The sequence below is a fragment of the Carcharodon carcharias genome, chromosome 4, assembly GCF_017639515.1.
Source record: "Carcharodon carcharias isolate sCarCar2 chromosome 4, sCarCar2.pri, whole genome shotgun sequence".
NCBI classification, from domain to species: Eukaryota; Metazoa; Chordata; class Chondrichthyes; order Lamniformes; family Lamnidae; genus Carcharodon; species Carcharodon carcharias.
Genome location: NC_054470.1, coordinates 160,321,866 through 160,338,417, shown reverse-complemented (window position 1 = coordinate 160,338,417; position 16,552 = coordinate 160,321,866). Strand labels below are relative to the sequence as shown.

The following is a 16,552-nucleotide window of genomic DNA, read 5'->3' as shown; positions in this document are numbered from 1 at the left end:
CACATGTTTTCTTCCAGTGAATTCCTGAGCATTCTAAATTCACTGTCCCTCCAACTGCAAAGCAAACAAATGAGTTCCCTAAACTCAGTCTTCCAGTAGCAGCTCTGCTAAACTGATCACTTTACTGAGTCCCATAATTGATTATTCAGTTAACTACTATCCCAATAGCCTTGTAGCTTTTCTTCTCAGAGAGCTTCAAATCCTTGTCTTCTCTCTCTGACACACACATATTCAACTCCCCCTCTCATCTCCTGTCCTCTCTGTGTCTGTGTCCCTAGATCACTGTCGCTAGGCAACAGTAACACTTTACTACTTTGTGTTTTGTTTCCAGAATCACTGAACTTTCAACTTTTTTTAACCTATCTCTTTAACTTCAGGGGCAGGATTTTAGGATCGTCAGGTGGGCACGGTGGGTGGGCCCAGGATCAGCCGGTAAACAGGCCACCACCTGCGATCGGCTCCCGACCACGATTTCACACTGGCCAGTTAACGTCCAGCCAGCATGAAACATGCGCAGAAAGGCCCAGCGCTGCCGGGGTGGAGGCAAGAGGAGGGCGAGTGCTGAAGTTAACACGGGCGCAGGGGAGCGCGCAATATAAGCTCCCCGAAGGCAGAGAGCTGCCTCACAGAGCTGAAGAATTTTAAAGCCAAAAATAAACTTTATGAAATTCTGAAAAAAATCCCACCCATATGAATCACTCACCTAAACACATTGATGAGAAAAATTCTGCCCAGTTTTTTAAATTCATATCGAAAACCTCATGGATGAGGTTCCCTCAAAAATTCAAAGGCTGCTTGGCCGATTTGCCTGCCCAGCAATTGTAACCCTGGACGAGCAGCAAAAACTCCAGGTCGATTGCTACATTAATGGTCTTAATAGGGCCTCTTAATTATCGGTGGGCATGTTGCTGACTCACGTGCATGCCCTTCGACAGAAATATCGTGCGAGTGCTCAATGATATCAGGACGCTCGCTCGAAGTCATCGCACGCTATTTTACATCCAATTCTGTCCCGGGGTTATAAGACCTCATTAAAAATGTATGTATACAAACAAACCCAAAATTCCTGACCTTTTAGTTACAAGTCTATCCAGACACCCAAACACCAAGGTTCATAAACAAATTCTAAATGAAACTGAAACCATCTTTACCTTTCTTAACACACAAATATATGTATATATATATATATATATATTTAAATACAATTTAAAATTACACATTGGGCAGAATTTTATGTCCCGCAACCTGATCGGACATAAAATTGCATGCGATACTTCGGTCCGTGGGTATGTGCAAGGGTTGACAGAAAGTCGGCCCATTTCCCGGCTGCTCCTGGGAACGCCCACCATGCCTGCCCGACAACCCGAAAATTTTGCCCATTGTTCATAACACCATATTCTGACTGGGCCAGCAGTCACTTGCACAGCACTGCGTTGGATGATGCATCTGGCAGCTCCACTCACTCCTCTGTCTGCAGACACTTCATATTCCCCCTCACACTCACCCTCAGCCTATTGCCCTCTCACACCCATGCCTCACATTCATTCACTAAAAATATTGTGCTTCTTTCCTCTCCACACAGGCCATAATGAACACTCATTCCTCTCTGCATTCTCTCCTTGCAGAAGAGAGCGCATAAATTGGTGAGAGGCAGAGGTCTGGAAGGGCTTGGGGTTGCCCTCCAATGTCAGGCACCTTGATGGCTACTGTCAAAGCATTTACACCTGTTCCACTGGGAGGGAGGTCTTGTTCCATGAGGCTGAAAGTGTCAGCAGTGTCCTGCCATGAGAATGAACTTCCTGAGGTGCTGGTGCTCAGGCTTGTCGAGAAGGCTGACTCTCTGCCTATAGGCGCTGTGTTCGGGATCTCACCTCATCCCAGCTGGATCTTGGCGCCCATCCCATGTGCTTTTTGGAGGGCTAAGTGGCTGAGGAGAAGGCAGGTGGTGCAGCTGCTGGTGTTGCTCCTGTTGCTGCTGGAGCAGTTGGCAGTGGCATGGCTTCCACTCTTTACCCTCAGCAGAGGAGGAAGATGGTGCTGCATAAGCTGCCCCCATGCTGGGGTGAAGGCTGGCAGCAGATGAAGGTGAGTGAAATGCTAGAAAGGTGAAGTGTCTTCCAAGAAGTTAGCAACCTGTCCAAGCAGCGAAAAGGCTCTCTGAGAGAAGCGATTTGTACAACAGCCTCTCAATGGCCATGGCTGTAGCTCTTCAGTGTAACTGATCAAAAACTTCCTTAGCTTGTCAGTTTCACAGACAAAGCTCTTCCCACTGTGCTCTTGCTTCAGTGAAACTAGCCAGTTGCTGATAGATTGGGAAATGGGATTCAGGGCTTAAACAGTTCATACTTGGCTTCTTAACAACCTCAACAACTTATTAATTACTTAAACAATAGATCCCAGGGTGGAATCATCCCAGATTTGCGCAAAGTGCGGTAGGGGTGGGAAAAAAGTCATTTTACCTGCTGGCCATAATGGCAGGTTTTCATGCTGTATTATCCCATTCTGCCTCATTATTTATGCAGCCACAGGAAACACGCTGTCTCGCTGGCAGGCGGCTTCCGATTTGCCCACCATTCCTTTACCTCGCCGCTTCCTCACGCAGGGCACCATGTTTAAACTGCAGCCGCGCACACACTTCTCAATGCTTGCAACCAGGATGGCACCGGTGAAGACATGGCCCCAAAAGCCAAGAAGAGTGCTGACCCCCGATTCAGTGACACATCCCTGGGACACATTCTGGATACTGTGGAGGCCCAACGTGATGTCCTCTACCCCTGCTCTGGTCACAGGAGGCCGACCAATCTCACTACTCCGGCTTGGGAAGCAGTAGCAGAGGTGGTCAGTGCCAATGCTGCACACAAGAGGTCTGCCATCCAGTGCAGAAAACAGATGAATGATCTCATCTGTGCCGCCAGGGTAAGGCAACCATCTTATTGCTCTAAACTCTCACACTCACAAGGCCATCGCACATTCACTGGCATCACACTCACTGCCAGCTCAAGGGACATCATCACTCACTCTCTCACACACACCCTCACATCTCCATCTGGTCTCATCTCCTCTGGAGACTGCCTCCTCAGCCCTCACCATCTTGAGGCCACTTGCACAGATCAACATGTGCCCCCACACACAGCCTGGGATAAGACCTTTCCCCAGTGCAGCCCTCATCCTGCAGCCTCTTCCCTTGCCTGAGGCCACTTCTCCCCCACCCTCAAGCAAGACCTAGCCCTGCAGCCATTGAAAAGCTGCCCACACCTTACGGCTGGTCTGGTTGGTAGAGACCTGCCCGTGAACCCCTCCCTAAAAGTGATATGGTGCTGCCTGCGAATTCTGGCGCTGATGACTGCAAGTGCTGCCCCAAGCAAGTAAGGCCCCAAGCAAAATAGGCAAACAAACCTCGAAGTCTTGGCGAATTGCAGCTCATGAGGTGCATGTTGCTTATGTACAGTTGTGAAACACGTCAGCGTGCGTACCCAGATGATTCAGCGTGGGGGGAAGATTATGGTGTGCAGGGCTTATAATGAGATGCTAATGTATTGAAATTAGGTTCCTAATGTGTGGCGGCGGGAAACATGGCCCACCATTGACGGGTGGAGTGGACGATTGCAAACTGGTTTCAAGATGACGAGAAACCGATTTTTGGCCTTCTCGCCATATTGTCACCCCACCCCTTCCTCCACGGCGCTCGATGCCAACGGGGCCAGAAAATTCTGGCCCAAATGTTTTCCGTTTGACTTCATTGCTCCAGTAGAGAAAGCCAGCAGAGGGCAGCATCATGTTGGGATCCTGACCTGACATCAATTTCCGAGTCTTTCCCAAATTCTGGCCCCCACACTTGCCCCCAATAGCCTGGAAAAATTCTGTCATTAACTCTGTTTCTCTCTTCATTCATACCGCCAGAATATGCCAGCATTTTCTGTTTTTATTTTAAGCTATTACAGCTCTTTTCCTTCAAATACAGAGAGGATGATGTCCAATTGCAGTGTATTTGCAAATGGAAAAAAAAGTGTTGAACAGATTTTTCTTAGTCACTGACAGTTCTACTCTCATTATTGGTTGTTGCAATAGTAGGTTTGTAAAGGAATTTGAATTCTGAATATGAGTATCGCTGAAAAAAAAGGCCTGGAAGCTTCTCATCTTGCACTCCTCAGTACAAATTTGTAAGAATACCAAATATCAAAGGGAACAACAATTTATATAGCATAAGATGAGGGTATTGATTGTTGGCAAATGGACTCTAATTGGCAGACACATTGCCATGGAGAATGCGCCAGGGAACAGTTAACTGCCAAGATTTTGTTTAAATTCAAACCAAATAAGTCGACTCTGATTGGCCAAGGCGTTGCCAAGGGGAATGAACCAGGGAATTACTGTCTTCCAAGCTTTTGTTTAGGTGAAAAAAGGACATATTCTTTCTGCTTCCAAAGGACAAGGCCCCGTGTGTGAATATATGTAGCTTCTAGTATGTATAGATGAGCCACCATGCAAGTCTGACTGATGATCTTAAATTGATTGTCAGTGTAATTCTTAGCACAATTGGGATTATTTAGCGAGTGTTGCCCAATTGCAGAATCACATCGAACGTTGGACTCTATGTTCTGAGTCTTGCAAGCACAGGCTGGTTGAGTACAGTCAATGTTTTGCCTGTTGCCCCAGTCATTGGGATGTACGGCCTACATACCTGGCATCGAACCGGTGCTGAAATTCAAATACCACATTACTCATTTCTGTGATAGGCAGAATGTCTTTTTGGTTTGACGACAGCATCCTATTAGTGGAGAATACCACTCATGTTGCTACTGCATAGTAGCAATGTGAAACAGCTAGCTTCATCTGTAGCTCAAGCTTTTAAGACACCTTATCATTCCAGGTTAACCTGAGGTAGACTGGGCACTTTTCGGGGCCCAAAATAGTGGCCACAGGCCCTTTCATGAGTTTGCATGTTATACAGCGAGAAAAAACCTGATCAGGGTAGACATTATTCCACAGGATAGCTTTAATGCGCCATATTTCAGCATCAAGCTTGTATATTGAGCAAATTGCTTTTGCTGTATTCACAAGGTTGCCTCTAAGGCCACTCCTATAGTGTAGAACTGTAGGAATCCCAAAGCAGTGGACAGTAGTAGAGAATCCCCTGGAAGATTTCTCAACAAGCACATTGAGGAAAGTGAGCTCATTTGACTGCTCCATTTCAAGGTGAATTTGAGTGCAGGATGGAACCCATTAAGGTGTGTAAGGAAAATCTTATATGCACCTGTGGATTCAAATATAGCCAGCGTATCATCTAGGTATTAGAAATATGCAAGGGGGTAGGAGGTTTGGGGTCATTCCTTTGAAGATGCGCTTCTTGTGGCAACTGCCAAAGATGTTGGCAAGAGCTGGGCCTGGAGGGAATCCCATGGCAACATGAGTCTGGGAAGAGTGTCCTGCAGTCAGCATCATGGTGAAGCAGTCTAGGAAGAGTGTTCTGCAGTCAGCATTATGGTGAAGCAGTCTAAGAAGAGTGTTATGCAGTCAGCATCACGGTGAAGCTGTCTGGGAAGAGTGTCCTACAGTCAGCATCATGGTGAAGCAGTCTGAGAAGAGTGTTCTGCAGTCAGCATCATGGTGAAGCTGTCTGGGAAGAGTGTTCTGCAGTCAGCATCATGGTGAAGCAGTCTGGGAAGAGTGTTCTGCAGTCAGCATCATAGTGAAGCAGTCTGGGAAGAGTGTCGACTTCAACTGCATCATCGATGCAGCTGGACGATCAATCAGGGCCCACAGCAGATTGGACGCTACATCCAGACCCCTGATAGAAACAGTTAAGGATGCCAAGCTGCACGAAGTCTTCAGCAACCCTGCAGATGGAGCGCAGCGTAGATACACCTGGTCGCGGCCAGATGGGCCCATCCATTCCAGGATAGACTTCCTATTTGTGTCCCGAGCTTTCGCAGTCAGATCCACCAACGTCAAGCCGGTGTTATTCTCTGACCACTGCCTCCTACTGGCTGACTAGCACTTACAGGAAGACCAGAGGGTGGGCAGGGGGGCATGGAAGCTAAACGTGCAACTGCTGACCCCAGAGAACATTGAGGAGCTCAAGAGGGATTACAAAGTTTGGAGAACCGTGAAACTCCTCTTTGAATCCCCGACACACTGGTGGGAAGCAATCAAGGGAAACATCAAAAGGTTTTTCATCCTCAAAGTCATCCAGAAAGCTAGAAAGGAACAGAGGGAAATGTCCCGACTCCAGAAAAACATGCAGGACCTGCTGCGGCTGCAGTTGATGGGGGTCGATGTCAAGGAGGAACTCCAAGAGGTGAAGAGCCAGCAAACCTCGCTCTTTGCCTCCGAGGCCTCTAAGATCATCTTCCATTCCAGAGTCCGCTCTGTGGAGCAGGATGAGACGTGCTCACGTTTCTTCGTCCAAAAGGTACATAGAGAGAGCTCTGTGATTAGCGGCCTGAAGGAAGAGGTTGGCTCAGTAAAGTCATCGTAGTCTGACAATTTGAGGATCAACAAATCCTTTTATGCCGGATTGTAAGACATGAAGCCCACAGACAGCACAGCCTCCCAGTCCTTCCTTTCCGCTATCATGGAGGTCTTAGACATGGGACAGCCTGGACAAACCGCTAACTCCTGACGAACTGACTAAGGCCCTTGAGTCCCTCGAGAAGAGTAAAGCTCCCGGAAGCGACAGCTTGCCAGCGGAGTTGTATTCTGGCTCTATGGAACTGGATCCACCCAGACTGCTAGAAGTGTACGAGAGTATGCTTCTGGCCGACAGCATGTCAGAATCCATGAGGAAAGGCATCATCACCCTCATCTACAAGAACAAGGGGGAAAGGGAGGAAATTAGGAATTGGCGACCCATTTCACTGTTGAATGTGGACTATAAGATTCTGTCCAAGGTCATCGCCAATCGGGTCAAGTCTGCTCTGGAATTGGTGATCCACCCTGACCAGACCTGCACTGTGCCCGGCAGGAAGATCTCTGAAAGCCTCGTGCTCGGATCCACTGTCGGTGCGCAGACTGATCCACATCTGCGACCAGTTCGAACTGGCCTCGGGATCCAAGGTAAATCATGGGAAGAGCGAGGTCATGTTCTTTGGGAACTGGGCTGACCGATCCTTTGTCCCCTTTACCATCAGGGCTGACAGCCTCATCAGCCTGGATCAGGAGAAGTCCTTTGACAGAATATCGTACACCTACATGGTGGATGTGCTCTCCAAAATGGGGTTTGGGGAGGGAATTCGCAATTGGATCCAACTGCTCTACACTAACATCAGATCAGTAGCGCAGTCTCAATCAATGGGTGGGAATCAGATAGCTTTCCTATTAAATCTGGAGTCAGGCAGGGCTGCCTCTCTTCCTGTCCTGTCTGTGTGTTGCATAGAACCCTTTGCTGAGTCCATCAGGAAGGATCCGAGCACAAGAGGAGTGACAATCCCAGGCAATGGAAGCACACAGGTCAAAGTCTCCCTGTACATGGACGATGTCGCCATCTTCTGCTCAGATCCGCTGTCGGTGCGCAGACTGATCCACATCTGCGACCAGTTCGAACTGGCCTCAGGATCCAAGGTAAGTCATGGGAAGAGCGAGGCCATGTTCTTTGCGAACTGGGCTGACCGATCCTTTGTCCCCTTCACCATCGGGGCTGACAGCCTGAAGGTGCTGGGGATATAGTTCGGAGGGACCGGGGCATGCATTAGAAACTAGAAGGAGTGAGTGTCTATGGTGCAAAGAAAATTGGGCATGTGGGAGCAATGTTCCCTCTCCATTGCGGGTAAGAACCTGGTCATCAGGTGTGAGGCACTCTCGCTGTTGCTGTATGTGCGCAGGTCTGGCCCATTCCAGACTCCTGTATGATGGCGATCACCCGAGCCATCTTTCGCTTTATCTGAAGGTCAAAAATGGATCATGTCCGTAGGGACGCAATGTAAAAGCCTCTAGATAAGGGGGGAAGAAATGTGCCCAACATCACCCTCATACTGATGGCCACCTTTGTGTGCGGCTGCATCAAGCTATGCGTAGACCCTCAGTACGTAAACACCAAGTGTCACTACGTGCTGAGGTTTTACCTGTCCCCGGTGTTGTGAAGGATGGGTCTGGCCACGCTGCCGTGGAATGCTCCAAATAGTTGGACCGTGCCGTATCATCTGTCCCTCGTGGAAAAATTTATGCAGAGAAACACCTTTGACCACAAGTTCATCTGGCAGTGGTCAGCATGTAACGTCTTAGAGGTCCTGTGGGAAAAGGAGAGGGTGGATCCTGTGGGATGGTTCCCGAGCAGACTGTCAAAATCATTTGGCAGAATGCCTCATCTCTAGAACTTTCCAACAAGTACCAAGATGTAGCTTGGATGTTGGTGAGAAAGGCCCTCCCCGTCAGATCCTTCCTACACGCCAGGAGTCTCACACCCTCTGCACGATGCCCTCGAGGTGGCTGTGGTGGGTACGAGACCGTTGTTCACCTCCTTGTGGATTGTGCCTTTGTAAAGAAGGTCTGGAGAGAGATGCAGTGGTTTCTGTCAAGGTTCATCCCAAGCAGTTCTGTGACACAGGTCTCTGTGCTCTATGGGCTGTTCCCAGGGACACACACCGAGACAAACATCAACTGCAGCTGGAGGATCATCAACTCGGTGAAAGACGCTCTTTGGTTGGCCCGAAACTTGTTGGTCTTCCAGCGTAAAGAGTTATCCCCGACCGAGTGTTGCAGACTAGCACATTCCAAGGTCCAGGACTACGTGCTGAGGGACACACTAAAGCTTGGGGCAGCTGCCGCAAAGGCGCAATGGGGAAAGGTTGCTGTCTAAGACCTTTCTGCCATAGTGTACCGAGGAGCTGGGAACTGTTTAGACCCCTTGGACTGTACAGCTCAAAATGAATGTAAGCATTGAATACTAATTGTATTATAATTGTATTGAAGTACCTCAGAGTGCAAAATGATGTATGTTGATTACTCAAATACCATTGTCTGATTGTCTGTAATGACCATATTGAAATGATTGCAATGTTCATTGATTGTATTGATGCACCTCGTGATCCACGTGTAAAAGTTGAATCTGATGTACTTTTGTGATGGTGATTTTGAAATGTTTTGGAATGTTCTTCCAGATATTTTATGAATAAAGTATATTTTTCAAAACAAAAAGTCTGGGAAGAGGGTCCTGAAGTCAGCATCACGGTGAAGCAGTCTGGGAAGAGTGTCCGGCAGTCAGTTCTTGTTGAAAATAACAAGATTGACATCACAAGACAGCGTGAGAGAGCGGTGGAGAGATCAGAACCAGTGTGAGTGCAGGGAAGATTCAAAAGGTGATGTCAGCACAAAGGTGAGAGCTGATTGGTGAGTAATGGGTCAGTGTTTCTCTCCAGTTTTTTTCTCCAGCTTAAAATAGATTAAGCTAAGGAAAGGTTGGGGTTCTAGTTTTTACTTAAAGTACATAAATAATTTAACTATTTTACTGTATTTAGCTTAAAGTAAGGGTTTTTGTTTCAACCAGAGGCATGGCAGGGCAGCTCAGTCCCGTGTTGTGTACCGCCTGCAGCATGTGGGAAGTCCTAGAAATTCCTTGCACTCTCACCAACCACATGTGCAGGAAGTGCCATCAGCTGCAGCTACTTGAGCTTCAGAGCTTGAGCAGCAGCTTGAGGCACTAAGGTGCATCCACGAGGCTGAGTTTCATGGCTAGCATGTTTTAAGACGTAGTCACCCCACAGCTTACGGAAGTGCAGACAGAGGGAATGAGTGACCATCAGTCAGAAGAAAGGTGTCAGGCAGGTAGTCAGGAAATCCCCAGGGTGCATCTTGCTCGAGAACCGTTTTTCTGTATTGGAAAACGGTGAGAGTGACGGTTCCTCTGGGGAGTGCAGCCACGCTCATGGCACTGGCTCAGCTGCACAGTGGGGGAGGAAAAAGAGGGGAAGAGCAATAGTGATAGGAGACACGGTAATAAGGGGAACAGACAGGCGTTTCTGCGGCTGTAGACGTCACTCCAGGATGGTATGTTGCCCCCCTGGTGCCAGGGTCAGGGATGTCACTGAACAGCTGCAGGGCATTCTAAAGGTTGAGGGCAAACAGACAGAGATCATGGTACATATTGGTGCCAACGACATAGGCAGAAGGAGGGATGAGGTCCTGCAAGCAGAATTCAGGGTGCTAGGAAACAGATTAAAAAACAGGACCTCAAAGGTAATAATCTCTGGATTACTTCCGGTGCCACGCGATAGTGAATATAGAAATAGGAGGTTGGTCCAGATGAATGCGTGGCTGGAGAGATGGTGCAGGAGGGAGGGCTTTAAATTTCTGGGACATTGGGACTATTTCTGGGGGTAGTGGGATCTGTACAAGGCAGACAGGTTGCACCTGAATTACAATGGGACTAACCATCCTTGCTGGGAGGTTTGCTAGTATTGTTGGGGAGGCTTTAAACTAACTTGGCAGGGGGATGGGATCCTGCGCGGAGGTTCAGCAGGGGGAGATGCACAGCCAAAATTAGAAGAGAGAGCAAGTGATTCTGGAAGACATAGAAATTATAGGCCAGTTAAGGCACAAGGAAGTTTGGCGAGGTTGGATGATATTTATTTTAATGCAAGAGTCTGACGAATGAGGCAGATAAGTTGAGGGCACAAATTAATACATGGAAGTATGATGTCGTTGCTGTCACAGAGACACAGCTGAGAGAGGAACAGGATTAGCAGTTCAATATTCCAGGATATAGGTTCTTCAGGCGAGACAGGGAAGAAGGTAAAAGTGGAGGGAGTATCGCAATATTGATCAGGGAATCAATTCCAGCTGTATGGAGGGATGACCTCTGAGAAGGCTCCTCAAATGAAGCCATATGGGTAGAACTGAAAAACAAAAAAGGAGCAATCACATTGCTGGGAGTGTACTTTAGGCCCCCAAAGAGTCAGAGAGAAAAAGAAGAGCAGATATCTAGGCAAATTTCAGAGAAGTGTAAAAATAATAGGTTAGTAATAGTGGGGGATTTCAACTTCCCCAACATTAACTGGGTTACTCATAGTGTGATAGGTTTAGAGGGAGCAGAATTCTTAAAATGCAGCCAGGAGGGCTTAAAAAGAAAATTAGGAGAGCAAAAGAAGGGCATGAAAAAACATTGGCAGGTAAAATAAAAGAAAATCCAAAGTTATTTTACAAGTACATTTAGAGTAAGAGGATAACTAGGGAAAGAGTAGGACCCATTAAGGACCATAGTGGTAATTCGTGTGTGGAGCCAGAAGACGTAGATAGGGTTCTAAATGAATACATTGTGTCGGTGTTCACAAGTGAGAGGAATTATGTGGGTATGGAAATCAGGCAGAAGGACTGTGATATAATTAAAGAAATTAGCATAAAACGGCAGGAGGTACTAAGTGGTCTGGCAGGCTTAAAGGTAGATAAATCTCGAGGCCCTGATGAAATGTATCCCAGGCTGTTGAGTGAGGCCAGGGAGGAGATAGCAGGGGCGCTGGCGATAATTTTCAATATCTCTCTGGCCACAGGAGAGGTGCCAGAGGACTGGAGGACAGCTAATGTGGTACTATCACTGAAGAAGAGAGGAAGGGATAAACCAGGGAACTACAGGCCAGTCAGTATAATCTCAGTGGCGGGGAAACTATTGGAAGCAATTCTGAGGGACAGAACTAATCTACAATTGGAGAGGCAGGGATTAATCAAGGACAGTCAGCATGGTTTTGTTTAGGGGAGGTCATGTCTGACCAATTTGATTGAATTTTTTGAAAAGGTGACCAGGTGTGTAGATGAGGGCAATGCATTTGACGTAGTCTACTTGGACTTCAGCAAGACTTTTGATACGGTCCCACATGGGAGACAGATAACGAAGGTAAGAGTCCATGGGATCCAAGGCAATTTGGCAAATTGCATCCAGAATTGGCTGAGTGGCAGGAAGCAGAGGGTGATGGTCAAGAGGTGTCTTTGTGACTGGATCCTTGTGTCTTTTGGGGTTCCATAGGGATCGGTGTTGGGTCCCTTGCTGTTTGTGGTCTATATAAATGAGTTAGACTTGAATGTAGAAGGGTTGATCAGTAAGTTTGTGGATGACACAAAAATTGGTAGGGTGTTAAATAGTGAGGAGGATAGCCTTAGGTTACAGGAGGGTATAGATGGGCTGGTCAGATGGGCTGATCAGTGGCATATGGAATTTAATGCTGATAAGTGTGAGGTGATACACTTGGGGCAAGACAAACAAGGCATGGGAATACACGATGAATGGTACAACCCTGGGAAGTACCAAGGATCAGAGGGACCTTGGTGTGCATGTCCATCGGTCCCTTAAGGTAGCGGGACAGGTAGATAAGGTGGTTAAGCAGTCATATGGAATATTTGCCTTTATTAGCCAAGGCATGGAATATAAAAGCAGGGAGTTTATGCTGGAATTGTATAAAACGCTGGTTAGACCACAGCTAGAATATTGCATGCAGTTCTGGAATCTGCATTGTAGAGATCTTGTAGAGGAGATTTACCAGGATGTTGCCTGGCCTGGAGAGTTTTAGTTATGAGGAGAGATTAGATAGACTAGGGTTATTTTCCCTGGAGCAGAGGAGATTGAGGGGGTACATGATTGAGGTGTATAAAATTATGAGGGGCATAGATAGGGTAGACAGGAAGGAACTTCTCCCGTTGATGGACAAATCAATAACCAGGGGGCATAGATTTAAAGTAAGGGGCAAGAGGTTTAGAGGGGATGTGAGGAAGAATTTTTCCACCCAGAGGGTAGTGGGAATCTGGACCTCACTGCCTGAAAGGGTGGTAGAGCCAGAAACCCTCATAACATTTAAGAAGCATTTGGATGTGCAATTGTGATGCCATGGCATACAAAGCTATGGGCCTGGTGCTGGAAAATGGGATTAGAATAGTGAGGTACTTGTTTGACGGGCACAGACTCGATGGGCCGAAGGGACTTTTTCTGTGCTGTAGGCCTCTCTGATTCTATGTCATCTATTTGGGCATACATGATGTCGTTATGCATACAGATTCTAACAATGGCAGCCTGTCTAGACCGCCATGATACAGTGATGCAGTGCAAATCATATGGCTTCCTTGAACTGTACACGAGTGAATAGGCTAGCAATTTCGAATGAGCACATGGACACAGCATTGCTATCGATATGCAAATAAAAGCAAAATAGTGCAGATGCCAGAGGTCTGAAATAAAAACAAGAAGTGTTGGAAAAACTCAGCAGGTCCGGCATCTGTGGAGGGACTGATTTAAGAGAAGTTCCAAAGAAGAGTGATATTGGACTCCAAACGTTAACTCTGTTTCTCTATCTATATGCAAGTCTCGCATGGCCTTAGCAAAGGTGACTTGTGAATGTAGCAAGGTTTCATCTTTGAGTTTTCCCCCGACCTGGTGTGCTTTTTGTTATTCTAATCAGCTGTTCTTTTTTTTTCGTATTTGTTCCAAATTTCCCAGCTCACCTCAACTCCTGTCCCGTAAAACGCTCGCCCAGCGGTCAATACCAGAGCTATCCCCCAGATGGCGCATCTGGTTAAGGGGAGAAAGAGGATTTTCCCCTTTCGATTCGATGTATGTCTCTGGATCCCCTGTGTTGATTTTTGCTGAGGGGCTTTCAATTTTATATTTTCCGCATTGTGATCATTAAAATCAGTAGCTTCGGAACTAATCTTACTTTAGTATTTTTTGACTGGTGTCGTGTGCACGGGAAAATGAATGAAAGAACCAAGCAACCAAAAATAACTCGGGAACTCAAAAGCGACCTTTAATTTTGAGATGAGTTAGTTCGACATTTGTACTCAGTCCTCTTCAATGGCTGTTAAAATGATTAATGCGCAGACCGAAATCTGAGTTAACGTGTGTGGAGGTAAAGGGAGAGGGGCTTTAATTTAAGTATTTCCTTGAGGGGAGCGAGTAAAAAAAAAATGTTTCAATTTAATTTTTAATGGAGCCCGTAGAATTTTCTGTTAAACTGGAAGGAGTTTGAACGCTGAATTTTCTGAGCGGTATAGAGGGAATGGATCAGCACAAGTGATTTGCAAAATACTGCAGATGCTGAAAATCTGAAACAAAAACAGAAGATGGTTTAAGTTTTGAAGAAGGTTCCCCCACCATGAAATATGAAGCTGCCTATTCTCTCCAACGCTGCTGACTGTCATGCTGTGCGCTACATTATTTCCCAATGGGAAGGGAGTGACTAGAATTAACATTGAGTTTCCAGGGTTAAGTCAGATTTACATTTTGACTGTTAATTTGCCCAATGTTACTGTGTTTCCCCGCCCCTCGTCTAACCTTTTGCATTTTCCAGCGCGCTGCGGGGGCCAATCGGAGCTTTCCGGCGACTTCAAAAAGGAGCCGAACCAGAGGCACCTTGCACTCGGCGCAACCCCCCAATGGCTATAAAAACAGAGGCAGCACAACGAAGCGCCACTCTCTTAACTGAACTTCAGACCAACTATCAGAGCGAGAGAGACTTCAGCAAAAGTGGAGAGGAGGGGAAAACTGGTTAGAATTTCACGTTTAAAAAAAAACCCAAATTACTTCGCATCAATTTCAGAATCTCTCAAAGTTTGCTTCAAGTCTGGTGGGTAAGGAACTGCTGCACGGTGAGCAACCTTCCCTTGTAAAAGTGACTTTGCGCTATCTGTCCTGATGTATTCCATCGGTTCGAGCAGAGTCTTCGACCCTTACGTGCAGGTAATCCAAAATGCTAATATCACTCAGTACATCTGGGACAAGTCCTTGCTGCAACCCTTGTGGGACTACTTGCGCTCTAACCATCAGGATGCTCTCCGCTCACCTCTCTTCCCCGTTATCATCTCGGTCTCCACCTACTTCGTCCTGTGCACATTCTACATGATGATCGATCTTCTGGCTCCTAGGTGCCCGCTCATCAGAAGATACAAGATCCATCCCGAACAACATGTAAAGTGGGAAGACATCTTCAAGACTCTATGGCACACTGGCTACAACCACCTATTCTTTGTCTTCCCAGCTGCCGTGGGCCAGTGGTACTGGAGACCACCGATCCCTCTACAGGAGGAGGCACCACTGCTCTCCGAGTTTCTCATTGGCATCCTGGGCTGTACAATACTCTTCGATTTCCAGTATTACTTTTGGCACATGATGCACCATAAAGTCCGGTGGCTCTACACTACATTCCATGCTATCCACCACGAGTACTATGCCCCCTTCTCCTGGTCAACTCAGTACCTCTCTGCCTGGGAACTGGTCAGTGTTGGCTTCTGGACCACCATAGACCCAGTTATCCTCCAGTGTCACTGCCTCACGGGGTTCACATTCATGGTCTTCAACATCTGGATTTCAGTGGACGACCACAGCGGCTATGACTTCCCCTGGGCCCTTCACAATATCATCCCGTTCGGCCTCTGGGGTGGCACTGTGAAGCACGATGCCCACCATCAGAAGCCTCAGAGCCACTTCGCCCCTTTCTTCTCTCACTGGGACTGGCTTTGTGGCACTTCCCGTGACTGCAAACGCTCGCCCGCCGTCATGGAGCTGCAAATGAAGTCACGGAAAGCGAGTGAGGAGCAGCAGTGAAGGTGTCGAATGAATCGGACAGGAATAGTATCAATTTTGAGGAATGTGAACTGTAGATATATTCTGATGCTTGCAGGCTCTTAGATAATATTTATTTTTGGAGTTTTAAAAAACGTACAAAAATACTTTGAATATGGCTAAGTGTAATATTTGCGATATTAATGAGTCTTCCATTTTTATCTTCAACTAGATGTAAGGCAAACATGACATAACACTGTTCCGTTTTAACAATGTGCCAGATTTATGAATGTTGTTCGATGATCCAGTGCGATGTGAAGTGGACAACGAGGAGATGATTTCTCTATTATCCATGCAGTCTGCTTTCTAAACATTCATAGAACGAAATGTGTGCAATTATGAGGTGGTACGAAATACGTACAAAAGTGTAAATAAGTCTTTGGGAAATATTGTATGTCTTCGAATTTAAATAAAAGTGATCCCTTTGTATACACTTGAGTCCGTGTTCAATGGTTCTGTCCAGAAGAAAGGTAATGCATAACGTTTTACCATAAAAACTCTCCAGCATAACTGTTGGAGAATGTGTGCTTGCTGCCTTTATTATTTGTGCCAAATACATTTATACACCTGATGGGACTCCACAATGTAATCAACAACCCCTGGCGCCATTCAAAGGACCTTCAATAAAAGCAATATTAAAAATAAAACTGGATAGAGGTGTAACAGCCACACCCGGTTGGAAATGTCCGGAGCTGCGTGGATTGTGATCCGCTCATCTCTGTTTCCAGTACAACATCATCAATATTCTCCTCTTTATTCTGGCAGACTCTGTCTTAGCAGTGGGAATCTCGCCAGGAGTTCTCTGTGCATTTGGGATGAACTCCAACCAAGGGGAATGAGTTGGAATGAACCTAGAGAGTGGGATGGCTGACCTGACTTACCAGAACTCCACCGCAAAAGAATATGCTTTCTAAGTAATCCATGTGGCAAAACATGCTATGCTACAACAGTTGAGTGTGTCAGGAAACATCTCTGGTCAAATTGTCCAGCAGGCAGAGAAGGGAGCGGCAGTCGGAGACC

General features: G+C 46.8%; 1 protein-coding gene across 1 annotated transcript; it reads left to right on the top strand.

Moving 5' to 3' along the window:
* The first annotated feature begins 14,605 nt into the window (after positions 1–14,605).
* Positions 14,606–15,514, top strand: LOC121276803 (cholesterol 25-hydroxylase-like protein 2). Its single transcript, XM_041185347.1, has one exon. The coding sequence runs from the start codon at positions 14,606–14,608 to the stop codon at positions 15,512–15,514; it is 909 nt and encodes a 302-aa protein (XP_041041281.1).
* Positions 15,515–16,552: the final 1,038 nt, after the last annotated feature.